The sequence below is a fragment of the Necator americanus genome, chromosome V (assembly GCF_031761385.1).
Source record: "Necator americanus strain Aroian chromosome V, whole genome shotgun sequence".
NCBI lineage: Eukaryota > Metazoa > Nematoda > Chromadorea > Rhabditida > Ancylostomatidae > Necator > Necator americanus.
In genome coordinates this window covers 25867013-25893431 of record NC_087375.1, presented here as the reverse complement: position 1 = coordinate 25893431, position 26419 = coordinate 25867013, and the positions used below count along the sequence as shown (strand labels likewise).

The 26419-nt window shown below is 42.0% G+C and overlaps 2 protein-coding genes across 4 annotated transcripts; both read right to left on the bottom strand.

Annotated features, from left to right (window-relative positions):
• Window positions 1-591: 591 nt before the first annotated feature.
• Window positions 592-25929, bottom strand: RB195_015215 (uncharacterized protein; the record flags this gene model as incomplete). Of its 3 annotated transcripts, XM_064205823.1 has the most annotated exons (12): window positions 592-602; window positions 655-713; window positions 3019-3103; window positions 3364-3451; window positions 8912-9002; window positions 9124-9207; window positions 10893-11065; window positions 19963-20047; window positions 20266-20360; window positions 24187-24354; window positions 24419-24513; window positions 25779-25929. In XM_064205823.1, 12 exons carry the CDS (start codon window positions 25927-25929, stop codon window positions 592-594), a joined length of 1185 nt encoding a protein of 394 aa, XP_064061702.1. The 3 variants fall into 3 exon arrangements, with proteins under 3 accessions (XP_064061702.1, XP_064061703.1, XP_064061704.1); XM_064205821.1 differs by lacking the exons at window positions 592-602; window positions 655-713; window positions 3019-3103; window positions 3364-3451 and having other exon boundaries at window positions 8783-9002; XM_064205822.1 differs by lacking the exons at window positions 592-602; window positions 655-713; window positions 3019-3103; ... (2 more) ...; window positions 9124-9207; window positions 10893-11065 and adding exons at window positions 18988-19077; window positions 19875-19907.
• Window positions 12133-13401, bottom strand: RB195_015216 (uncharacterized protein; the record flags this gene model as incomplete). Its single annotated transcript, XM_064205824.1, has 2 exons — window positions 12133-12809; window positions 13221-13401. The coding sequence occupies 2 exons, from the start codon at window positions 13399-13401 to the stop codon at window positions 12133-12135; spliced, it is 858 nt and encodes a 285-aa protein (XP_064061705.1).
• Window positions 25930-26419: the final 490 nt, after the last annotated feature.

Here is a 26419-nt window from a genome sequence, read left to right as displayed (position 1 = left end):
TAGCCCTCCACTTTTGCAATTTTCAAATCCTTTAGGACGAATGGATCTTGTGAATAAGTCTAAATCCACTCTTATCACCACGGAGGGCGCTCTTCTTGACCCTTTACAAGCTCTACAAAGTCTCTCATGATCGAAAGCTGCCATGGGTTCTAGAAAGGGAAGCTCTAGGAATTGAAAATAGGTCAAAAGAAAGAGAATGAAAAGAAGTACAAGTGGACTTTCTTTCCAACTTTTAAAATGAAGTTCATTCTAACAAGCAATAATGCGCAACGTAGTGAGTAATCAAACCTATTCACGCAAACACGGAGATCATCAGTAGAGGTTCAAGAGGCGAGGAACATCAAGGGTGACAACACAAGTAGTGCTTGATTCTAAAGGCAGTCACGAGTCACATTATGTTCATTGCTACATGTACGCAGTTGCTGTTAGTATCGGACGTACGGTGAAGCAGATATGCAGATATGGAAACAAATGCGACTTTGAAAAAAAATGAAACAGCTGAAATTTGATTCTTCTTCTTGACCGAAATTGTTTGAAAGGAGAACACGGAAGGAGGACACTGATGAGCAAACACGTGTTCTTGCATGCTTTTCAAGGAACACCTGAATCACTTGAAGTTGTTCAGCGCAGATTACATAGTCTAGCTTTCCTTACTTTTGAAATTACATTCACAAACACTTTTAGGGAACAATAGAAGCTTTGAGTCCGACGTCCTGTAAATCTTCTATATGATCAATTTTTGCCAACCTGTTGAGCATATTGCGTCCACAGTTCTTGTTCTATTATAGAAGTCTCTAAAAGTTAGATTTATTTTTTTATTTCTCTTTGATTTTGAATGGGGTAATCTCTCATTTTGCCTCTATTAGCAGGAGTTAATGAAGCGAGTCAGCGGTCTAAGAGTTTTGTAAGCTTAAAGGCATCACCCCACGAATCTGAGGTGGTGCGGGTTTCAGGAGGAGAGTTCCTATGCGGGGTAGTAGATTATGGAGAGGAAGGTGATTTCGTCCATTTCTTCTTAATTGCCGTAAAAAAAAACGGCCGGAAGAGCGCTCCAATCGAACTCCTGATGGAAAATAATGTGCCGGAACGCTCGAAAGCGTATCTTCCGGGCCGTTTTTTACGGCAATTAGGAAGAAATGGACGGAATCACCCTTCTCTCCATAATCCAAGACCCCGTCTAGGCATAACCCACCTGGAACCTGCACCACCCTACATTCGTGGGGTGATGCCCTTAAGCACTGCACAAATGTAGTCTATTTGAAAATGAAAGGTCCAATACAGTAAATGCTGATGTGAGTTAATTTGAAAATTGGACAATTTGAAAATGATTAAAGAAGCTGACTAATAAGTAATACGACAATTTCAAATTATCTCACCAACTCCACAGTGCCTCAAGTTCAAAGAAATAGAGTAAGTTTTTTTTCGGTAAAATAGATATACAGAATACTACAAAATATGAGTTACTGTTGCTGACGCAAAAAAAAAGTTTCAAAATATCATAGGAAGTATATTTGCAATAGATAATTCCAAGAATAGGTGTAATAGTAGATATGTCGTACCACGATCTATAAATAATCGATTTTTTATCTTCGCGTATTATCTTTTTGTCAACTGGTAGAAATGTTTAGAATGTCAAATTGGAATGACACTCATATTCGGCTGCAACCTCTCTTTTTTTGTAGTTATCGCAGTCTGTGTCCGCTGGTAATTTAGATATTGCAAATTGTTTTTTGCAAAGTTGTTCGAATTAAGCTAGATAAATTGATTCGCGTCATTACTTTAATAATCTTTTCGCTCCTTAATACCATTACATTGTTGTTTACATTTAACTGGAACGAAAAAGATCTGTATCAGTGATGCAATCATGCAAGTTTCTTGTTGTACCCAATCCACCCAAAGTACGGAGCGCAGTAACGTAGCACGTTATAAAAATTAACCTTAATATTGTACCTTGTGTTGTGTTTCTTATAATCCATTATCATAGTAAGAAATAATGGGAAGTTGAATGAGGAAGCAATTAGAAGCATTTCCTTTAGAATCATAAAGACTACAATTGCAACTTGTTCCTTCGCTACGCCTCACTACGTTTATCAAAAAAAGTAAACAAATCAAACTCAGGAAAGCGCTTCACTGCGGTTAGATAGGGAGCACAAAAGCTGAACAAGATTGATATCGCGCAAACTTGTCTTCAACGTCTATGATAGGACCAACTGCTTGGGAAATCAACGATGCTCCTAACTTGACGATTTTCGTCCGTTAAATCACATCATATGTAACTCCTTGGTTTTGTCTGATCAGGCACATACCTACCAAGAATACAGAATCGAAAAGTACCCATACGGCTAGTCCGAAAAAGCGTATGGTTTAGATCACTGGTTCGGCTTAGGTTACTTCTTTGGAATACCAAGGACGAGAATGGGAGTGAATCAGAGAAAAAAAAAGGAAAGGAAAGGTTTTCTACGGCACTTCGAATTTTTGGTCTTTAAGTCAAGTTTTGGATAAAAAAATTCGAATATCAGATTTATCCATTGAATTCTAGTAACATTCTTCTATGAGAAATCACAGAGTTTTGTAGTCGTTCCTGCGTTAGTTCGATGCTTTCACCTCGCAGCAAAAACTTAAAAATGTTCAAAATAATCACAAATTTCCCCTACAATGGTGGGATTAACTAGCGGTTCAGTCATTTAGTTTGTAAAATAGAATTTCTAAACAAAACCAATGCAAACGGAACAAAGACAACAATGTTTTCGGTAAATAAAAAAACTAGAGAGGATTTGGTTGCGTTGGTTGCGTTCACTGTTTTGTTATGGTCATTTCTCTGAAAATTGTCGTCTTTAAAATATAGCCATCACAGCAATTCGACTTATTTGAAATTATATTGTAAAATTACCAACTGGATAGCAGGAAAAAGGTTTTCATAAGTACATTTTACCCAAATTTATCGTTTTGTTATGCAGAGGTTATTGTTGGCATATTTCTGGCGTGAATTTGAGGAGAGACAACTATTGGTTTTTGCACCACGATAATGCACTGTCTCGCACTGCATTGATTGAGCGTGACCGTATGACCAAGATCTCGTCCCGTATGGCTTCATTGCTTTCGCCTAAATGAGCTCGGTGTGGCCTTTGGCTACTCAACAAATTGAAAAACAACTGCGGTGACACCGTTTCAAACTCATAAAAGAAATTCAACGTGAATCGCTTTGTGAACTGAACGGCACTTTATAAATAAAGTTGAACAACCGATTCGACAATTTTAAAAAATGTTGACATAAGTGGGTTTTGTCGGAGAGCATTACTTTGAAGGGGGCGAAATGGATTTGGAAGAGTAAATAAGGACTGTAAAATTTGCAAACAAAGTCACCTTCCAATTTGATCGCAGTGGTATAATCGTCACAGACACTCACTGTAAAGATCAGATGTGTGCCATTGCATATGTGGACACATACAGTCTGAAACATGAAGAAGTTATCTGCTTGTATTCAACGACAACAACGATGATAATCGCAGAAAGCACGTTCTAAAATGTATTTTCAGCTGTTTTCTACTACGTGCATATAATTTACTCTCTGAGAATGATTACAAACGGCAATTAGATCTATACTTCCTAAAATCTAACGTTTTTGCAGAACGAGAAAAACTTCTGAGGGTAACACTTCACCAGCAATTTGCCTAAAATTGCGATATTTACAGCACTTAGACGCGATGTGGGGGTGATTTTAGCGATTAGCACAGGCTCTTATTGTAAATGATCGTGGTCGGATTTTGTTGGGTTGAAATAAACAAGAGTAACATAGCCCGGAAGAAACAAGAAGGATAGATAAGTGTGCGTTTTGTAGAGGAAGATTTGTTGTAAATTACGTTCTCCACAGACTGCCTGTTTTTTTTAAAAGTTGCTTTGAAAAAGTTGTGAATTTTAGCAATTTTTCAACCTTCTCTCTACTAGCTATTGAGAAGACGAAAAAAACTTGAAAGAATGTTGAGGTTGGGACGTTTTATCCCGGCTTTAAAAAATGATGGAGGAACTCCTTGTCCCTTCATTCTCTTCACTATGCGCAATGTATCCGGCTAACGGGTATACTTTATACACAAATAGAGTTGGAGAGCTTAGAAGTATAGAAGTATAGTATAAGTATAAGCGTTTTGTAGAGGAAGATTTGTTGCAGAAGACATAAATTACATTCTTCACAGACTGTCTATTTTTTCTATAGTTGCTTTAAAGAAGTTGTGAATTTTAGCAATTTTTTCAACCTTCTCTCAACAAGCTGTTGAGAGAACGAAAAAAAAAAACTTGAAAGAATGTTGAGATTGAGGCGTTTTATCCCGACTTTAAGTAATGATACAGGAACTTCTCATTCTCTTCACTATGCGCAATGTAGCCGGCTAACGTGTATCCTTTATACACAAATACAGTTAGAGGGTTTAGAAGTATAAGTGGGCAATCACGCCCAATCTCCCACTTGGCTTTCCCTCCGGCGTCTTGTCTGATGCAGCGCTACCGCTCCGAATGGTTCTGTAGCTTTGCGTTGTGTGCAGCTACTACTGCATCAATCGCTCTGGTGCCACGCACGCCTTTTCAACCGCTTACGCTTGGGTCCTCCCGCTGGACAAACTTGGGTGCGTATAATTAGATACCCGCAGCCTCCCCGACAACCTATCTTTAAGGTAAACGACTGGCAACGACGGTCGTTAACTGCTTTACGCAGCAGTTATTAGCGTCAGCAAAGCATTGTCCCGCGTTTGTCTTATGATATCGTTTTCGTCAGTTTCCCACATCGTGTAATGAAGTGCGAAACATGTCTCACAGGAGCATGCTGTCTCTGCTATTGTCTCTGGACGGAGTATCAATCGTTTCCATATGGAGTAATATCTAACGATTGCACACGAAATGCCAGAAACTGGAGAAAATTATATGTTTTATTTGCGTGCTATATTGCTGCTAAAGATGTAAGGCTTGCAAGGTGAAGAGATTATTGTGATAAGAAAACGACAATCTAGCTGGCAAACGACGTTAGGGTCACCTCTTGTATTTTTAAGAAGCGGTGTGAAAATGATTAACTCGTTAAATTGGCCATGACCTCATCTCACCTTTACTGAGACTATTTGGAAGCATTGAATAACACCATTTTAAAAAGCGGAAGCCGTGGAGCACTTCAACTGCTGATTGACACTTTTCGTGAAATCAACGGAGGTCAAGACTCACGTACCTTTCTGTTCTCTTAAATATGCGGTCAATATTTGCTTTATTTTTTAATCCAAAAATTCTCTTCATCTTCCAACAACTCGGTTCTCATTTTCACGCTTTTTTTTGAACGCTTTTTAACTTTTATTTTGGAACGTTGTCAGCTCCATTTATGTTTTCTGATGCCCTCTTGTTCCTGTACAAATTTGCTATGCTTTTGCTTCATTTTTAAAATTTTCAGTTTCTACGTTCTGTTCCGTATTCTACTTGGCTACATTGTTGCCTTTATGTTCTTTGAACCTTCCTATAACCCAACTCTATCACGTAATTGCAATATAAACACGGTTCATGACCTGAGCGATGGGTGGCCATGGCTTAATGGTCACACCTAACCTAAGGTATGCTTGCTCTGGCCTACCGGCAGTCTCTTCTGCAGGCACCTATCCGACTGCACATAATCGGCTGCGGGTACCTAACGACCACACCTCGAGGCGCTTTCTTCTCCACCGCAATGTACTAGTGCTTAAACCCTGCCTTCAGGTCGAGTGGCTTTCCCTTAGGTGTCGCACTGAATTAACGAACCGACAGAGTGACTTTATTGTGAGCGAGCTCCTTATATTATTACTATTTCCCGGCTGGTATCACGTGGCAGCCGCGCACATGACTGTCCAGTACAATTCGTATTCAAACATACGAAATCCAAAGTGCAACATTATGAAACGATTGCATACAGTAACAGAATTTAACAAGTAAATAACATTCTATACACACCAGTACAGGGTACTGACAAGATGTGAAAATTGAATTCTGATGAAAAATCTTTCTCTGAATGATAATTTGCACTGAATTATATTTTATGAACTATGAGCTGAGTTACTGAACTTTGCTCGAACTCTAGCACATTTCGACGCGATATTTTGATGCGATCTGAAATTTCGCACTCTTCTGGCTGCGAGGGAGGTCTCGGTAGGTCTTCCGGTTCTCTCGACAACTAGTTGAGAGGAATTCGAAGGTGAGAGAAAAATTCTGAGTTTATTCTCAACTACATTTCAAAAGGAAACATAGAAAGTTAAAACACGAAATTTTGCTCAAACGTAGGTAGACAGTGCAATAGCGTATGACATGAGATTTACTGTGAGCTTCGTTATTCAGCAACTCGTGGAGCCTACTTTGCAGAAATCTTATCCTTATTTCCAGCTGTACATATCCTTTTCCGCTTACTAAGAGCGAAATAGCTTCTTCGACTGGTAATATAAAAATCGTGATAATTAAATAAGAAATTTTATCATTGAATACTTTAACGCTAATGCAAAAACCTCACTTCTGTCAGAGGGATTGGTACTTGACCATTCAATAAAAACAACGCTGAACTATTATTCTCTATCCGCTAACCCTGTCTGTTGGCATCACTCCTCTTACCAAAGTACGCTTTAGAGGTGCGTATCTTTAGGTTCCGCCCCAAGTAGGTGAGAAAAAAGTTTTTGCTTGCTTAAAAGCATCATCCCACGAATACGAACTGGTACGGATTTCAGGTGGAGTATTCGTATACGGGATCATAGATTATGGAGAGAAGGGTGATTCCGTCTATTTCTTCCTAATTGCCGCAAAAAAAACAGCTCTGAAGATACGACTTCGAACGTTCTGGCCCGCTGTTTTCCACATGGAGTTCGATTGGAGCGCGGCATCCTTGTGCACGAGCCGCATCTTCCGTGCCGTTTTTTACGGAAATTAGGAAGAAATGGACAGAATCACCTCTTCATAATCTACTTTGGCGTATACGAATACTCCACCTGAAATCCGTACCACCTCAGATTTGTGGGGTGATGAATTTAAGAGAGTGACAGGCAAAGGCGACCGTTAATTGCGCAGCTGTTATAGCAGCAGAGCATTGCGCTGCAGATTCAGCTTATGCTCCGCCGATCTCGCGTTCGTAGTCGCTAAAGTAATATAAGGGAACAAGTTTGAACACTCATTAATGATTAATTATAACAAATTCAAATTCAAAAAAAAAATTGAAAACAAGTGTTTAGTGAAGTGAACTTTGGGTAGACTCCAACGGTTGAAGATTCAACACTTGGATATTTTTGTTCGTCACTTTACTTTTTCAGATCCTTATTTTCCATTCTGAATTCTTATTTTACTTTTTGGTATATTAAGACTAATAAGTCAATAAGCTGCAGTTTATGTTTTACAGTTTTACACGTTTACAGTTTTATGTTTTTTTAGGGGCGAGTGTAATGTAGCGGTTGGTGGTTTCGCTTCCTGCACAATCGATCGGAGGTTCGAATCCGTCCTAGTACTCACCAGGTCTTTCATCCCTCCGGGGTCGATAAATTAGTACCAGACTTGTCTGGGAGGATGGAAACACTGACTTGACATGTCGGCTGGCCACCGGAAGTCATTGTATAGGCCAGCTACACGTTTGTAATCCTCAAAAGATTCTGAATTGTAGGGGTGCATCCCAAGCGGATTGATTAACGCCAGAATCTTTGTCTTTTATCCTTTTTTCTTTATTTTCTTAGGAGCAAGTTTTGCCATATCATTGCATCAAACAGAACCTACCTCACTGGGATGAGTGGATCTAGGTGATCACAGCGGATACAGAATATACTTGCTCTTTCATACCGCCAGCTTCTTTTCCAGGCACTTATTCGGCTGGACAAAATCGGCTGTGGTTACCTAACGACGGCACTCCTACACTTTAGATTATTAGAATTGAATTCCTCACCCCTTCATACAAGTTTAACTAACAACGACTACCCTCTTCTTCTTTCCTCTTTGCTCGCTTTACTTTTCTCCTCTCCTTCTGTTCTCACACCTCGTACGACTCTGTTGAGAAAATCCCAACGTACTCTTTACCCTAACTATAAGAATTAGAACAAAATGAGAAAGAGTTGCAAATATCTCTTCTTTTCTAGAGGTTAGTAAAATAGCTAAAGATCATAATATTGCTTATAAGCAAACAGCAAACAAAATTGTGGTTCTCGAAGAAGCATTGTGATTAACGTGTGGATGACACAAGAAACTGTACTGGTCCTTCTGAGCGGTGAATATGGAGTAAGGCAGAATTGAAAGGTACGATTACAAGGGCTCTCGCGTACAAAGTGAGACAGAGAGAAAAAAGGAACACTAGGAATGTTTAATTTACGGACACAACTTTACTAGTATGCTAGAAATCATTAAAACTATCGGGAGAAACAGCTTCCGAAGAGACACTCTGTAATTGTACACTCCCACTGCAGGCTCTTCTGTGGCGAGCTTCCCTACAATTTGCGGGTGTTGCACATTGACAATGTCCCTCCCTAACCAGCAAAACAAGACAAACATATTCATCTCATCAGCAGAGGAAGGTGAGGTACTCGGAAGGAACGTATATGTATGCCTGCAAGGGCGGTGATGCAGAAGGGAAACAGCACCAAAGCAGAGACATCCGACAACAGCTTCTAGTAAGAGTAGCACCCGCTCTTCTTCTACGATTTATTTTAAGCATAATCCATCGCTTAGATTCGTCTCCAAAACCCTTGTGAAAAAGAAATGAAAGAGGAAAGAAAAAAGGAAAGAGATTTAATAACCAAATTAAAACAAATATGTCCAAACATATTCATGTTAGAACATCATTAATTGGCACAGAAATTAAACAAGGACAATGTACAAGGCGATATCTAGCTAAAATAGTGTAATTAATATCACTTGTGCACATAGACCAACATGTTACATGCATCAAGTTTACTCTTAGCTGAACTCCCCAAGGTGTAATTTTGTAGTAAAATTGCTTGCCTATGGGTGGCTTATCCAAGCGGAGCATATCCAGATTTGATCGTCTAAAATTGAAGTCATTACTAATTCGGTTGTAGATACAAACTCTTTCCTCCTAGTCCATTCATAACCACCGAAGCGAATTGTAAACAACAAGTCTAGCATTTAGGAATCTTCAAAACGCACTTGAAACCGAACAGTGCCAAAAGCTGGCCACGAAACTCCTTGTGTAGGGTAAAATTAACCATCGTGTTCAAGATAGAAAGAAAGCTGAAATAAAAGTGAAAGTTTTGCCATATGCTGTCTACATTGGAAAACAACAGAATCATTTGTTTGTCGCTAGTATATTAATATAATAAGATTTTCTAGATTCAACGAAGAAATAACTGAAATCTGGAACCAACAAATGGTTGGAAAAAAAAAGAAAAAGTGTTTGTTAGAGTGAAGCGTATCTGAACCTTTCATTTTCAAATACACCACACTTGCGCAGTGCTTAAAGGCATCACCCCACAAATGTGTGGTGGTGGGGGTTCCAGGTGTGTTATGCCTATACGGAGTCTTAGATTATGGGGAGGAGGGTCCGTCCATTTCTCCCTAATTGCCGTATAAGCAGCCCTTAAGATGTGACTTCGAGCGTTCTGGGGCGCTATTTTCTACAACGAATTCGATTGGACCGCGCCAGCCTTGTGCACGCGCTGCATATTCCGGGCCGTTTTTTACGGCAATTAGGAAGAGATGGACGGAACCACCCTCCTCCCCATGATCTACGATCCTGTATACGAATACTCCACCTGAAACCCGCACCAGTTCGTGGGATGATGCTTTTAAGCAAGCAAAAACTTTTTTCTCACCTACATTCGATTCTTTCTTTTCAATATAATATCAAACAAAAATATTTTCGCCGTGGAAGTCAGCCACGATGGCTCATCTCTCAGGGAAAGCTACAAGTCCATACGTTTAAAAATGGTAGGATGAAGTACAAAGAAAATTGGTGTTTGTTTCCAAGGCGTAAAGAGAAGAATTATTTAACTAGTAGAAGATCTTCTTAATGATCTAAAGCAGGTGGTGTTAAGATGAGCAAGGCAAGAAGAAAACAGCGGATGAGGAACAATTCATTTAGCTGAACTACTCAATCAAAGATGGGAGGCAGAAGTGAAGTAAATATGTCGTGCGGCAGATGGACTGCGACCTTCACGTTGGCTTTTCTTTGCGAGTTGCAGTATCTATGTATCCAGTGTAGTGTACAGTGTTATTGCCGACATACACAAGCTCCATCAGACCAGACCAGATGACAACAGATCCGTAATGGAGTGTCGGTGTATTGCGGCTGCAGAGGAGCTTCTCCCAGCAGGGGAGTAGTCTATTCTACGAGGTTTTGCAGTTGGTGGCCGCCACCGCTCCTTGGCTGGGATCGTAAAAAGAAATCCTCGAAAGATATCATTTATCCCTCCTAGAGCAGCAGGAAGCATTCCTCAGAGCGTAGTGCTCTTTTATGGAATGATGAAGGAATTTTCTAAAATACCTCAGTGGTATTGGGGAACCAATGTCTAAAGAAACAAAGAATTTTAGAACTTTGAAGAAGGACTCTTTTGCACTCCAATACTTCTCAAAATTTAGATGCCAGATGATCCTTAGACGCACAACTCAAAAAATTTCTTCTCTAAGAGTTAGGTTTTGTGGAATTCAGTGCTTACGTGTCTCTTCTCTGTCAGTAAAGTTCTCATTTAGAAAATATAATAGCAATCCTCCCACTCTATCTTTTCAGCACTGTTCAATTGTCATACGGGAATGTGCCCGGTATTTCAAGACGCGAATAAAATAATTGTTTATCATTTGCTTCATTTGTCGAAGAAAAGATGGGAATGGTGAGTGAAGGTTTTTGGCTTGTGCATTACCAGTTCCGAAGCGTTAAAAGAATGAGAGTAATACGTACACGTTCAAACAATGAGACTCACCCTGGGATTGCATAAGCTATGGCCACTGTAACATCACTCATATCTGCTCCTATCCACAGCTTACCGAGCATCACTGCAGAAGGTAGCGATACGAGCAACGCTGATATTGCAGAGATAGTCAACCAGGTCCCAATATAAGATGTTTTCATAATGTGTCTTCCATGTACACGTCTCTGTAAAAGCACTACTGTACAGAAATTTTCCTTTAAAATTATGCACATTATTTTTTGTATAAGCTGCCATGGTTTGACCATGGTTCCGATATAAAACGTGAAGGAACTTCTCCAACAGGGTACTGATAAGCTCCCTGCACTCCATAGAAGTCCTCATGGTAACTGAGTTAAAGTAATGAACGCGTAGCTGACACTTTGTGAACAACAGCAATTTGTTTTTGAAAAGCGTTCCTGAGTTTTTCCACTGATTTGAATAAGTGGATAATGAAAACTGAGTTGAAGCACGGTGTAGCATTCATATCGCACAAGTGACAGTTATACAGAGATGATACAACAAAAACAGATAAAGTCCTACAGTTACACACTTAGAATACACTAGATTCGACTCTTATTCGAGGAGCACAATCATAAGTGCGGAAGTTCTTCTTCGGTGCCAGTGTTGAGGAAAATGAATGCGCTCTTAAAAACAGTAGCTGAGTTAGAAGTAAAATGAAGTTACTGGAACAACTGGAATGGCATCGAACATAGAGAAGAAAACTCTGATAGTCATAACATAGAGAAGAAAACGTGTCGGGACGTCGCACGATTCCTTGCCGACATGATAGCATGTCGTACTTCGGAAGGGAGAACCTCTGCAGTGACATGCCCGTCTTCCCTCAGATGGTGAGAAGGCAAGTGGGCATGATTGTCGAAGAGAACAGAGTAGAAGTCGTAGATTATTTTCTGCACTTCCCTTCTCGATGCAATGATTGTTCCCTTCGGGTTTCGGAGGGCAGTCATCCTTGTCTTGCGACTGGCGAAGCCTCGACGGGCATTTCTCGCCTCTGCAGCTTCAGCCAGCACTTCTCGTCTTCTCTCTTTAAGGTGTTCCTTTATCGCCTTTCTGCAAAGCAAGTACACACATGAGTTCTTGGTTCCCTGCGACTCGTGCCGCTCCGTGCTGGCGTATCAGCTCAAGAGTTTCAAGTGACAGTTTCAAGTGTTTGATTGACAGTGACAAGTGACAGTGTCTCTTGGTGGTTTTAAAACTCTCAGCCGTCTTCGTGAAGGTGTTCACAGAGCCGGTCTCATTCCTCGTCAATGTTGTCCATTGCGGAATCTTGCCAAAAGCCGGCTAGCGTACCGAAGAGATCCCAGTTGATGGTAGTCCTGGGATTTCTCTCTCTGAACTTGGCGGCTTTCTCTGCTCTCCTTATGAAGGAAAATCTTTCTCGGAGGAGGGTATGGTCCGATCCCGTATAGAACTTTGGTACAACAGCGATGTCCGTCGGGTAGAACCTTTTACTGGCGATGATGTAGTCTACTTCATTACGGTACCCTCCATCGGGTGACTCCAACGTACATAGAGAAAAGGGCTTGTGGAATTGCTCATGTTCTGAAGTTCTCATATATGGTCGTAGTCGTAATGAAGAACTCGGAGAGCCTCTCCTCCTGTTCATTCCATTGAAGGCCGTGAGTCCCGATGTGAAATTCCTCAGGCGTTCTTCTTGGACCAATTTTGGCGTTGAAATCGCATGAAGGCATGATCTTCTTGACAGAACTTCTCCAGGTCCATATAGAAAGCTTCGACTTCTTCTTCGTAGCTTGATGTTGGAGCGTAAGCGACGAAAATAGTCAAACCCTGCGTTGGACCACATCTTCTCATACGCAGATGTCCGATTCTGTCGTAAGTTGTTCGAAAGAGTCGATGTTCTTTGCAGTACTGACGAGGACGCCAACTCCACCAACACCTCTACTCTTCTTTCTAAGAATCGAATCTTTCTAAGAACAGTTCTTCTCCAGTTTTATATACGGCTTAGAGAGGGTGACGTCGTTTCGTCTCGGTCAGTCCGACGACGCCGTACTTAATCTTCTTGGCTTGCTTCATCAGATCTTCGCCGCTTCCGATGCAAGTGTACGTGCGTTATAAGTACAGATCGTCATCCTAGTCCTTTTCCGTTTCGGTACCCCATATAACTCCTGCAACCCGATTTTTCCTGGCGCCACCGTAGTAGTCTTTCCTTAAGAATCAGGAGGCTCTTTTCTGTTGCTGTGACATGCTTAAAATTTAAGAGCCCGTGGTCAGGCTGCAAACCTCTAGTCCCGTGAGTTTTTGGGAGCACGTTGCGTTCTCCCGGACAGTGGCGCTGTGGAGCTTATTAGTTGGACTCCAAACCTCCAAACCATCTCCCAGTCACTTGATTGCAGGCTTTTGGCGAGACTGACGTGCGGGATACAAGGATGTCATGAGCCGGTCCAGGCTCAGCAGAAACAGGGAGTCCATTCACTGAATCCACCCGCATCTTTGTGCAAGCACAAGGTCGTCTTTGGTCCGCGATTAGCCTCCTATCCGCCATCTGGTGACGCGCTACTTAGCCTTGTGACTAACCGGCCGTGATCCCTTTAGCGAGGGAGATCCGTGGACAGTGTTCCATCTTTCTGGAAATGTTACAATTCCTTAGGGTTTAAAGCAGGAAGCAGCGAGATTCAAAGAGCAACTCAACAGTTAGTTTGATATCTCTGGAAGAATTAATCGGTTTTTGTTTCAGGAAGCGGAAACGAGCGTGGCTCCGCTCATCTTCTCGTTGGAATGGTCTCATCTGTTCTCATCTCCTTGGAATGTTGGATGACAAAAGTGAACATTAGAAGGAAATGTACGACAGAGACGACAAGAACTTTGTCAGAGAAGAGGACCAGCGACCCCAAAATATCGCAGGGTCTCGAAAATATCCAACAGATGACCAGCAATAATAGAAAATAAACGAACTGCGAACAAATTAATTTTGATTAAACTGGAGCACAGTTGTAAATATGTGTAGTAGTAACGTTTTTCTATCAGAACCGCTCAACGAATGAAAAAAGAAGAGCACATAATGGTTTCAAAGTACAAAGATGAATTGTTGGTAACAAATCAAAATGGTAATATTTCAGAGCAGGAACGAAACGAAGTGAGATTCTTATAATCAAGGAATGAGGCCGTTCTCATTGATTTCTAACTTGGATGACCGTTTGTACGTGGATGCAGCGCGAAGGGTAGCGCGTTGCAACTGAAATTGTAGGATAAAACGACGCCCTACGTTTCTCACGAGGATTAGGGATAGGGATACAAAAGATAGGGGAGTGATGCCAAAGTCAAATTTTGTAGTGTTTCAGGTTCGCGAGAGAGCAGCTGACATTGTTGGCCAGAACCTAGTAATGACTGTAGCTTATATAGGTCGCGTATATGAGTCTGATTGCTATCTGCACGTGGTGGCCCTGCTTTAACTGAAATGCAATCAGGTGTTAGAGTGTACGCATTGGGAACGAACGAGCTAACATACACACATACGACAACATAACATACGACATAACACACACTGTTGTATGGAGAAAGATTCCCATTGCAAAAAGGTGCTGTCGTCCAGCACACCGCGCAGCCCAACGAACCGCCCTGTCTAGGCTTCTGTAAGAATGCCTTCTATGATGAACTCAATGCTTTGATGTCTAAGATATCAAGCTAGCAAGTGATCGTTGTCATCATCGACACAAATGCAAAAATGGGACTCGAACAACAATCTGGTGCGCTTGAAAAATGGTATTATCCAGCGAAGCGCAAGCAAGTGTGTCTGTGTCGGTGTCCGTCTGGTCGGCTTGTTTGAACATACGTACCTCATCATCGCTTCCACGTTTAGGAGGAATCATAGACACCATCAGCTCATGTGACAGGTGTCAACCCTTTTAACGCCTGAAGAGCAGCACAAACGGAAGATGAGGACTCTCAAACTTCGGCGCGGCTATGTTCTGTTGAGGGAAATTCCTCAGTCAAATATCAGACGATCTAGAGCTGCTTGGGACGTCAAGAAACACAGGGAAGTTCCTCTTCAACCGAAACTCGACATGGCAGGTCTGAGAGACAAAGAATGCAGAACGAAATTCTGCAAACGTGTGTCCATTCATGTTGGAGCACGGAACTAGAAGAAGATTAGCGACGCGAATTCCTTCACAAAGTGCATCTGAGACGCTGCAATGGAAACGCTCCCGGTTCTATTGCCACGAAAGAAGTTTCTCCTCCGCGGAAGAAGAGGAACCAAATCCCACGCATAATTCGTTATGCGCCGTCCGCTGTACTGGAGATTTCAGCCCAGGAAAGCCTGCAGGGGAAATCGCAAAAAGATCACGGAAACGAATGGAAGTCAAGAACAAAGTAGTTGCAAAAGGCGTGGAAGGACAAGAACCCGCAAAAAGCTTAGGCTTTACTAAACCGAATAGAAGAAAATGAAAAGATGCTCTCCAGCCCTTAACACTGCCAATGGAGTGGCTGGAAGGAACACTTCAAGACCTTGCTGAACCGGCTAGCACTGTCAGCTCCTGAACTCGAACACATTCATAGACCGGCATATGCGGTTAAAGAGGTACCACAGTCCGAATCGGAGGTTCTGGTCTACATCCAAAAAATGAAAAATGGAAAGTCTGGTGGAGACGACAGGATTAGCGCAAAAAATGCAGAAATATCTTTCTCCGTCTGGGATTCGTGAAATGACAAAGATCATCCACTCAATATGTATAGACGAAAGGATACCTGACTCTGGAGACACGCCATCATAATTCCTCTCCACAAGAAGTTATCCGCAATGGACCCAAGGAATTATCGCCGAATCTCCTTGCTGCGTGTTATGTTCGAGGTTGTGGAGAGGATTATTCTGGACTAACTTATTAAGCGAAAAAACAACGCACGACGAGCGAGCTGGCTTTCGTCCTGGGTGATCTACGATTGACCAGCTGTTGATCGTCAGGAGAGTAATCGAAATCTGGCGCAGTATTCGAAGCCAATGCAATTAGCGTTTCTGAACTTTAAAGCTCCTTTCGACTCTCTTCATTGAGGTCTTCTCAAAGCGCTCGGCGCCGATGGAGTACCAGCTATATTCGCGGAAAGCAGGACGAAACTTCAACATGTTGTCAAACTTGGGCCGAGGCAGGCCGCAGCCTGCTTCGGCGCAAGGTTAAGCAAGCCTGGACTACCTCTACGCCCTAATAAATACAAGCAGATATGGGTCTTTTCGAGACCTCAATCGAGATTATAAGGGTGGATGGACAACTCATCGAGGAAAACGAGGATGGACAACGGCAGCTACGAGAATGATATTCAGCAAAGATGCGCCAAGGGCATTTCTGCATATAACTCCTTAACGAAATGCCGCCTGTCGAACCCAAGTGTCTACAGATCTTCCTAAGTTACCTCCGTTCAGAATTTTCTTTTACGACATAGAAGCATTTCCATCTCGAACCCGACAATTCCCGAACAAGGCGATCTGCTGGTCTCATTAATATATGACCATGGAAGCGAAGACGATTTTCAGTAGCCATTTTCAATAGAGGTGCAAGATGTTGATGTCTCCCACGTGCCATCTGCCAGTATACCACATCAATTTCCGCGTAACACGTTCATTGTGGCGTACCCCAACCTAAAACTAGCTAAGCAGCTTTCCCTTCGTTGCTCTCTGTGACCGCTTCAAAAGATCGAGCAAGATGTTTACGTTTTCTTCCTTCTGAATAAAGTTCCGAATAAAGTTCTTTGATATGGCACACCATCGGCCAAAAGTTGCTCAACAGTCAGTATAAACAACAGTCAGTATCATGATCATGAAATATAATAACGGGCTTATTCTGTCACGTGTGTGTGTTTGTGTGTGTGTCAGTCACGAAATTCGAAAAGGGGGGTGCGACGGGTCCGCCGGCGTCAGATTGGTGCGCAATAACTTCGTGTGCATGATGCAAGAGATAGATGGTTGCAGCCGTTTCATAGCAGTGCCACTGGGCGCTTTGCTTTTCACCTTTATGACTCCTCCGCTTGCCTATTTCCTTCTTCGTTCGCCTCAAGTCTGTAGCATGCCGTTTTCAGAAAGTGGAAACGCCCATGAAAACGGTCTTTATCAGTAAGATGATGTCTTTCACGTCATTTTATGCCAAAACACCATTCTTTGATAACCGTTTATAGAAAACAGGAGAAAAAACCCATATTTCGCGTGATACTTTTAAATATTGTCTATAATCATGATCATGATATATAATAACGAGCTTAGTCTGTGTGTGTGTTTGTCTGTGTGCAAACGCGCGCTTAAATAGTAACAAGATGTTCACGTGATCTGACGTGGAACGTTATCTTTATCAGTAGGATGATGTCTTTCACGTCATTTTCTGCCAAAACATCTTTCTTTGATAACTGTTTATAGGAAACAGGAGAAACTTGAATTTTGTCTATAATGTATTGATAAGGAGTGTTTGAAGCTGAAGCTGGAATGTTCTCCAAATGTAGAACTGACGCGTTTGGAAAAAAGACTATGAAATTTTTCACTTTTAGTTATACATAAAAAAGGAAGAAAGATTGTTGGAGATACACAAGTGCAATTTCATAGAACTAATAACACTAATATTAATTTTCGTTGATCAGTGAAGGTGAGCGAAGCAAAAACCACAGAAAGTCTGAAGTCCCGCTTTAGCAGGACGCTCAGACTGGTATACAGTATAAACAGCTTCTTCCACATGGCGTCATACTTTTCCATCACCGTTTACGGCGTTGCATCAGTCTCCGATCCGTACGTCATGGAGAATTGTGGATGGATGTAGTCCCAGCTTGACTTCGCTAACGATGGGGGTCGACCACAGGCACTGCGTTGAAAGTCGAATAGGCCTTATCCAATCTTTGCTAAACTTCTTCTCATCTGTACCTGATATCGTAAACCCTAATTTCCGTTGAGGGTTTCGAAGAGACACTCATCTGCTTGCAGTTGTCAGGGCGGAGTCGCAATATATAAAGTGCTCTTAGTTTTTATGCATAGTCAAAAACATGTCGCAACTTTACGCTGTTTAGAGCGGACTTTACAACATTGTCGGGGTACTCGCGGCCGACCAAAGAAGATGCAGAGTGTGCTAAAACGATATCGGCCAAACACATCTCAATTGTTCTTCGCATGATGTTATCGACGGCAAAGTTGAACAGAAAGGGCTCCGTCACAGTCCCTCGTCTCACGCTAGTTATCACTTCGGGCGATGCAGTACATCCAGCTGGTGTTTAAATAGCAGCAGTTGTTCTTCGATTCTCGATTTTTTTCCCGATTTCATGTCTCTGATTACGGGTATGAATTTTCCTTCGCTTCGCGCCGATCGACTTTCAAGAAAATTGATAGGCTAATCAGGAATTAAGGTAGCAACTGAGAAGACGACCTTGATGAGAACGGTCGAAGGCGGCTTCGAACTCGAGCGCTAACTCCAAAGACATCGAATACCGCTGCCACACTCCGATCGCTCTCCCCACAGTAAACACCAGGTCAATCGTCGATCGGATTAGTCTAGGATGTTTCGCTCCAAAACCTTGCACATTACACACCGTAGTGATATTTCTGGATAATTTATGGGTGCAGTGGCGGATAGCTTCTTGCGGAGAGTAATTATAATAGCATTTTTCCATGAGACCTTTATATCCTATCGTCTATATCCTCCTATCCTATCCTATCCTTTCTGGCATCCTTTCTTCAATCCATTTTGCAGGAATGATCTTCCCAAGTTTTTGTATTCCAGATGGAAAAAGAGATCCCAGCATTTCTGCTTCTAATTGAATTATCTTCGCCAGACTTTCCATTATTCACTTTTTGGATACAGATCAGATCCTCTGGCTCAGTCGGTGTTCTTCGCTGACCGCAGTGTATGTCGGTCGTTGGGCGCGCACAAGTTTGAGGGCAGACGGTGCTTATTGGTTCAGCAAAGTGTTAAAATGTTCCCTCCAGATGGGAAAGGTTACCTCCTCGACAGCGACTCCGTTGACAGTGTTGAGGGCAGGCGAATACCACTTCATCTTGCCACTATACCTTTGTAGCAAAGTGTTGTTTTTTGTTATGTTTTTCCCGGGTTCTTTTCTTCACCGAACCTTTTCAAACTCCCTTTCTCTCAACGCCCATTCGTTCTCACTATCAGCTTTCAGCTGACGACGCGACTTCCTTCTCTGAAGCTTTCAGGCTGAAGTCACCACTAGTGTAGGTGTACGCACGTGGATCTTGTCGCTGCAAATGCAAAAGCAAACTTTTTCTTCAGTTCGAAAGAAGCCATTTCTTTGCAGCATCGTGAGTATATTCAGTGAACTGGTCCGTATTCCAATAATGATTTACACCCTTTGGAAGAACTTCTTTCTGCATTCATCGTCTCTTAAGCCTGCCACGTCGAGTATTGGTTGATTTTGAACTCTACAACCCCTTTTCTGGAACCGTACCATCATACTGAGAAGGAGTGGGCAGTGGTCGGAATCGAAAGCGACGTCCAACACAGCTCTAGATTTTCGGATATCTGACAAAGGGATGTTCTCTGTCAGAACGTAATCGAGTTGAAGCTTAAGAGTCAGCATCTTCACCTTTGAGTACCTTTGTGGTGTCATTGGGTTGTCCCTTACCACGTAAGCTGATGGCATGGATGATTGCTCTCAAACGTGAATACAGTGATAAGGTTCGTCTGCTCGCACAGGTCTACCAGACGACTTCCGTTATCCGTTCTGCCTCTGATGTTTCAATTTCATACATTTGTAGGGAATGCTGCGCATTTTCTCCGTGGAAAGTAATTATTGTGCATTTGAATCTCTACCCACAGGTAAAAAGTGTCCAAGTTAGCTAAATACCCCGATACAATCAGCCGTCTACAAAAATCGCTACAATTACTATGACGGTCTTCTTAATCAATATATAATCAGTTTGGACGACGAAATCGTCATTGTCATGGTGGATCATCAACGAAAACAAAAGCAACAACAACATCAAAAGAGTCATGTAGAAGAAAAGTCATTGGAATTAGATTATTCAAAAATCCTTACCAGTCTATTTCTAGAACGCATCCTCATCTTGTGCTAAAATTGCATTTTTTTTCATTACTAAAACTAGAGCTGACTCTAAGGTGCTTACCACGAGAATTCGCCAGGTGACGAGGAAGGATATAAAGGATACGACGAATGCAGCAACAACGATAAGAAAATGAAAACTTGCGAACCTGAGAAAGGCAGAAGTGAGCCAATGTTAAGCATTTTCTAAATTTTCGAATTTTTAATTAGTTTTCATGGAATATAGATTTCATTTTGACAGAAATAGATCTCTATCTGCTAAACCAAAGCTTCAGTATAGACTAGGCTGATTTTTATTGTGGGAAATTTGTGCCTTTCAGAGTTAAAAAAATCAAAAATGAATCTTCTACATGTGGAATGAACTCACCATGCAGCTGTACTGTCAATAATGAAGCAATGTTGAGTTTCGACAGTCCTATCGCCATCTAGATGAGCAGAAAAACAGGCAGCCATAAGAGATATCTGTGAAGCCCAGCCTTTGTATGATATTTCATAGGCCTTATTGTAAAGTAACCAATGTGAAGGGTCTTGCATTACGAGAACTCTTCAAGTTTTCTGAATATTCTTAAGCTGCAGGGATAGTAAATAAATGATTGTGTTCTTCTCTCTTAACAATATGGCTCACATTTCGATACGAATTTGTTGCAGTTAGTCCAAAAACCACAGCGGTTCGTACTGTTTGATCTGATCTTTTTCGTAACATGCTCAATTTCGGGCATTTCTTGATGAGAAATTTTGAAAGACCAACGATTAATTTTTGATTGGAAGGAGGAGGACAAACGTTATTCCTATAAATGTTGCTGTAGAGACAACTATGCTCAAGAACAAGAGGTACCCGCGAAAATCGGTTGACCGCTGCATACCTGCTCGCAGCGCCGCGTTTCTCCGCTCAACCAGCTAGGCAGCCCCACGACCGCCTGGGACCATCCAACCCCCGCCTGTCATTGCCCTCAACTAACGTGCAACAACTTGCAACAAGTTCTGATATGCGATTAATTGAAAGTGTGCGCATAATAACGGAAAAGAAGGAATAGATTCTTCTATCCTATTGCAACATCTATTAGGGTGTTCGGAAGGTATCTGCCGAAATACGGCAAAATTTCAAATCAACACAAGTTTTTAACAAAATTTTATTATTTGACGAAATAGTCTATATCAACAATAACATCCTTCTGCCAACGTCTCACAAGATCACGGATTCCTTTGGCGTAGAACTCCGGCGACTTGGAGGCGAAGAAAGCCCGAAGTACATTTTCGAGATGGTCGCGACGAAAGGATCCGGCATTTCATCGCCGGCGCACCACGCACGTTTGTGGGTGTGGTTGACGTAGAGGACGCATTTTTCATCTCCAGTGACAATGGTGTCCAGCCAGTCGAATCTGCGGCATCTGGAGAGCAGCTGAGTGCAGATGTCCAGGCGTCTTTGGCGATTACCGTCGCCCAATGCATGCGGGAGCCAATGACCGAGCTTTTTCGCCATTCTGAGAGATCGTAGTCCACTGCTCACGGTGGACAGCAAACTGCGAAAATTTCGACAGGCTTTCCGAACACCCTAATATAATCAAAGGTATATCAAACTGTGGGATGCTGTTATAGCGGCGTCAGATTGGTGCGCCGGCACCGGATACCTATAGAATGGGTTGCGACGGGTCCCCCGGCGTCAGACACCTATAGAATGAGGTGCGACGGGTCCAGCGGCGTCAGATTGGTGCGCCGGCGCCACATACCTATGGAAGGGGTTGCGACGAATCCACCGGCGTCGAAATGGTGCGTGACTTCGTGTGCAAGACGCAAAAAATAGATGGTCGCAGCCGTTTCATAGCCGTGGCGACTGGGTGCTTTGCTTTTCACTCCTTTACCACTCCTCCGCGTGTTTATGTCCTTCTTCGTTCGCCTCAAGTTGATAGCATGCCGTTCTCAGGAAGTGGAAAGCCGCGTGCAAACGGCTGCTTAAATAGTAGCAAGATGTTTATGTGATCTGACATGGAACTTTATCTTTATCGGTAGGAAGATGTCTTACACGTCATTTTTTGCTAAAACATCCTTCTCTGATAACTATTTGGGGAAAACAGGAGGAAAACCCATTATTTCGAATGATATTTTTGAATTTTATCTGTAAGATTGATAAGGAGTGTTTCGAAAGAAGAAAAGAAGAAGTTCGCATGTTCTCCAAATGTAGAAATGACGCGTTTAGAAAGAAGAGTATGAAATCTTTCGCTTTTAGTTATAATATAAGAAGGAAGAAAGATTGTTGGAGATACACAAGTCCAATTTCATTGAACTAATAACACTAATATTAATTTTCGTTGATCAGTGAAGGCGAGCGAAGCAAACATCACAGAAAGTCTGAAGTATGGCTTTAGCCGGACGTTCAAACTGGTATGATAATGACTCGTAACATGTCCACTTGATTAACCAAAAAATGTTATTCGGATCAATGGTCTTTCTCTATGAAGATGTAAGATATATGGACACACGATGTTTATCTAGAGCGTATTTTAATCATTTCAATAATTTTTCTTGCTTGTACGTTTTGTTCAACATAACTTTATACAATTCTCCAAACTTCTTTTAATTTTCTACGGCGCTTTATAGCTTCATTTCTATCTATTCTCTGCCAATATGACCGCAAAGGCGTATGAATGGCGAAGTCACATCTCCATCTTTGAGATAAGGTGCAATGTTGGGTCTGTGAGCCATAAGACGTTGGATGCCAATCTGGCTTTGCTAGATTTGCAAAAACAAATCCCTAAAAAGCAAGAAAAGTGAAGAATATGGCAAAACGCCCGTCAGTGGAACATTTTTCAACCCACCATATGCATTTAAATAGATGGATGGGTGGCTTCCATTTAAAAATTCAGAGCAAGAAGCAAACACTTTCCTTCACATTTCTAAACTGCATTTTAACTTGTATAAACCACTTCTACTTTATCTAAAGATTCGAACAACTTCTTTCACTATGCCTATTTTTTCGTTGTTCGATTCAAGAAGCGCATCATAGGAGCTGCAGATACGACGAAGTTGCGGTGAAGTACGGTCTGGGCGGGGAGCCAGCAAGAACGCAAGAGGAGTTACGAAGAGCTGCAGCGGTTACGACGTTGTCCGGAGCCGCGCGGGACAATTATCGACGCTCACTGGTCTTACGGGTACCTCTTGACCGTTCCTCATACTCCACATATTTTTCCCCTTCAACGAATTTGTGTACTTTTTGTACTATCATTTCTGCCTTTGGGTAAACATGTTGTTCTCTTATTGTGGATGTTTTCTTATGTGGTGTTACCTCAGATGAAACGATACAAATTTAACGATACTGACCTCGACCACAACTATAGAGGTGATTATGGCATCTCAAAAATAAAGTACATTCAGTCTTCATGCCTGAACAAAATGGGCAATTTCAGCGTGAACATACTTTGAATTAATACATCCAGAAGTTAGCAACTCATTCTCAAATGAGTTGTACAAAAACGAGGATGTGAAGTTTGAGAAAGCACTGGAGATGAAGAGCACACGTACGATGTAGTGGAATAATTAAGAAATAATCATGAAGGCAAGGATTTTCAGCTTACGAGACTTAAGGAACTGTACAAGACAAGCACTCACTTAAAATCAATCTTGTTTTTTTGCATCGTCTTGTTTATTGTCTGCTTTACTGCTATGAAGGCGACCGTATTGTCGCATATCATTTTTTCATTTCTTGACTAAAGTCAGTCGCAAAAGTTTATTGATGACACCAAAACCATTATGTGTAGGTGAGACAAATGTCGTGATTTCGGTTACGCGGAGAGCCGTCACTACACAATTGTTGGTAAAAACTGCCCTAGAGCCGACCTATCCCTGTGGTTGACAAATTTCAACAAGGTATGCCGTCAAAGATAGAAACAGTGACTTGACACATCGAATAAAACTGACTAAAATCTAAGATTTTCTTTAAAAAGGGCAAGCTATCGGAAGATTCTTGTTTTTTTTTTAAGGCACACTTCTAAGCATCCTTGAATGTAAAGCAAATAAATAAAGAATTTATCATTCTGACTAGCATTGCATAGTCTTTCAGACAGTTTTTCACCACTCAAAAAACGCTATGACATTTTGGCTTAATTTTGTACAGCGGAGATATCGCCTGAAGGGGAATGCCATGCTACTAATCAAACCACTATCTTTTTTTTGTTCCACACTGAAGGAAGCAGTGGAAGTGCGAGGCAGAAAATGCGAATTCACCGAGAGCGCATTATTTCTGAATAAGGTAGCGCCCCTGTTCTAGACTAAAATGACGGCTTTTAGCGCTTACCGTTCCCGCCAGAGGCACAAATAGAAGAAGCTGACACTTAGATATCTCTCCAAAATATCTGCTATAATCCAGTGGTCGAAGCACTACCAGAAGCCGTTCACAAGAAACTACTAATAAGCAGTACGATGGCAACTCCGTTCCAAGGATAAGAGCATGAGGCCAGTACTTCTGAAGCGATACAGCCGAAATTCAATGGGTATCTGATTTGCTCTCAACTTATGTAAGAACTTACAGTAACAAAGCACCCATGTACTGTAGTCCTTGTGAACAAAACACCGCGTTCAATTTCATCGGCTCGTCCACGCCCGACCAAAATGTAGCTTATCGCTAAAATCGATATTTTTAAAGATGTTAGTGATGAATGAGGTAAGGGGGCGGGTGTATCCCAATCGGTAAGAGATCCACTGTGGGCAAACGATCGATGGTTTGAAGCAGAATTAGTGTCTACCAAGTCTTTCAACCCTCCGGTGTCGATAAATTCGTACAAGTTTTGTCTGGGAAGATAAAAATGCAGACTGGATCATCGGATGGCCTCTGCTAAGCATTGTATAGGCTAACACTTATTCCAAAACCTGAACGAATACGAATTGCGCTCCCCAAGTGGATTGCTACGCCAGACACTTTATCCTTCTTATCCTTCCAACTAGGTAATGGTTTCTGGCAGGGTGTGAAGTAACAATATTGATCTAACGCGCCCTCACTGGAGACGTACTCGAAGCTTTCTCGACGCTATAGGAAATACTCCCTGGAGCTTTTTTCTTTTTCCCCTGATTTTTCTTTTTCTTTGTGTAATAGTTCATAAATAGCATTTAGGGGTCTTAACAAGAAAATTTCCATCAGTTTCATCGTTTGCTGTTTTGGTTCTAGGGTGAGGGATGATTAAATTTCTATTCGATTTCTTTGTAAGAAAGAGAAATTGAACCTCCACCAACTAGGTTTTTAGAAGCGCCTTAGGCCCAAACAAAACGAGGGGCAAGTAATGGGAAGTGATTTTACTAATGCTATGTAATCCCACTTATGCACTCTTATATGCAGAGGAAAAACGAACTATAAAAAGCAAAAAGAAAAGAAGTCTCGAAAGTTTCCCACAAACTGTAGAAATAGCTCAGTGTATGTCTTCATATAGGATACGTAGCGCCTACCCTTTACAACACCTCTTACGAAGACACTACCTATAGATACCTTAATGAACTCATATAATACAGATTAGGTCTGCCTTACTCCAAATCATACGAATGCAAAAACTGCGCTGGAAGATAGCAATTAAGGAAAATTAAGAATCAAAATTGACAGAGTATCTTGAAAGCAGACTTATACAAACTCCGGACCTCTAAACTTCGAACTTTCCTCGCCCAACATAGACTAAGAGGAACCTGCATATCAAGAAATTGACGATGTTGAGATCTCACTATGAACAGATTATGGTGAATTGTGATTCACGAGTGTTTGCGCGATTACGCTCAACTCCCTTAGTCCCGTTCAGTAATTCTTCCTTTGCCCCGAATGCGTGGCATAGTCGGAATTGTGGCTTTTCTTTCGACGTGGGACACGAAGCGCATCGAAATTCCCTTTGAAGGGCTTTGTGAGGAAACCTGACAGTGTGAATGTGGTTTTATCGCGCTGAATCCTTTTAACTGCTTGCTGCTGCACTTCATCTAACACTTCAATCACGATAATGCTCAGTCTTGTAAAGGGATTAGATGACGGATAGTAAGCAGATTGGGAAATAGTGGCCGATGCCATGTGGACCTCTCTTCTTATGCGACAACACGGTCTTGCTGGTATTATATTGCTAAGGAATTTTGCATTCCTACAAGTAACGTGCCTCCACAACGATTTACCGCCTCATAGTGGCGTGAAGGTGACCCTGGGCGTCGAACTGCGATGCGCAGCGGACGTTCATCCTGCGGCAGGGTCTCCCAAGCTGGGAAAGAGTTCGACACATTCGACATTCCGACTTCTCGGAATCATAGCTAAGAGTAAACCACTGCTAAGATTCACCACAGTCTTGGCAAAATGTCGTAAGGTGGCTCTCTGAACATATAGGTTGGGCGACGACTTATAGTGAGAGCTAATCTCGCGTCAGGGCTGTTCAGTTTGGGGAAAAGTCTTTTTGCCACTCCAGCATATCCTCTGCTTCAGTACCCTGCACACCGGGCCCTGCCGTCTCAGACGTCGGACGGTATGGCGACCGGTGAGAGGCGATCAAATCTCAGGTTGTTCAGGACGTCAT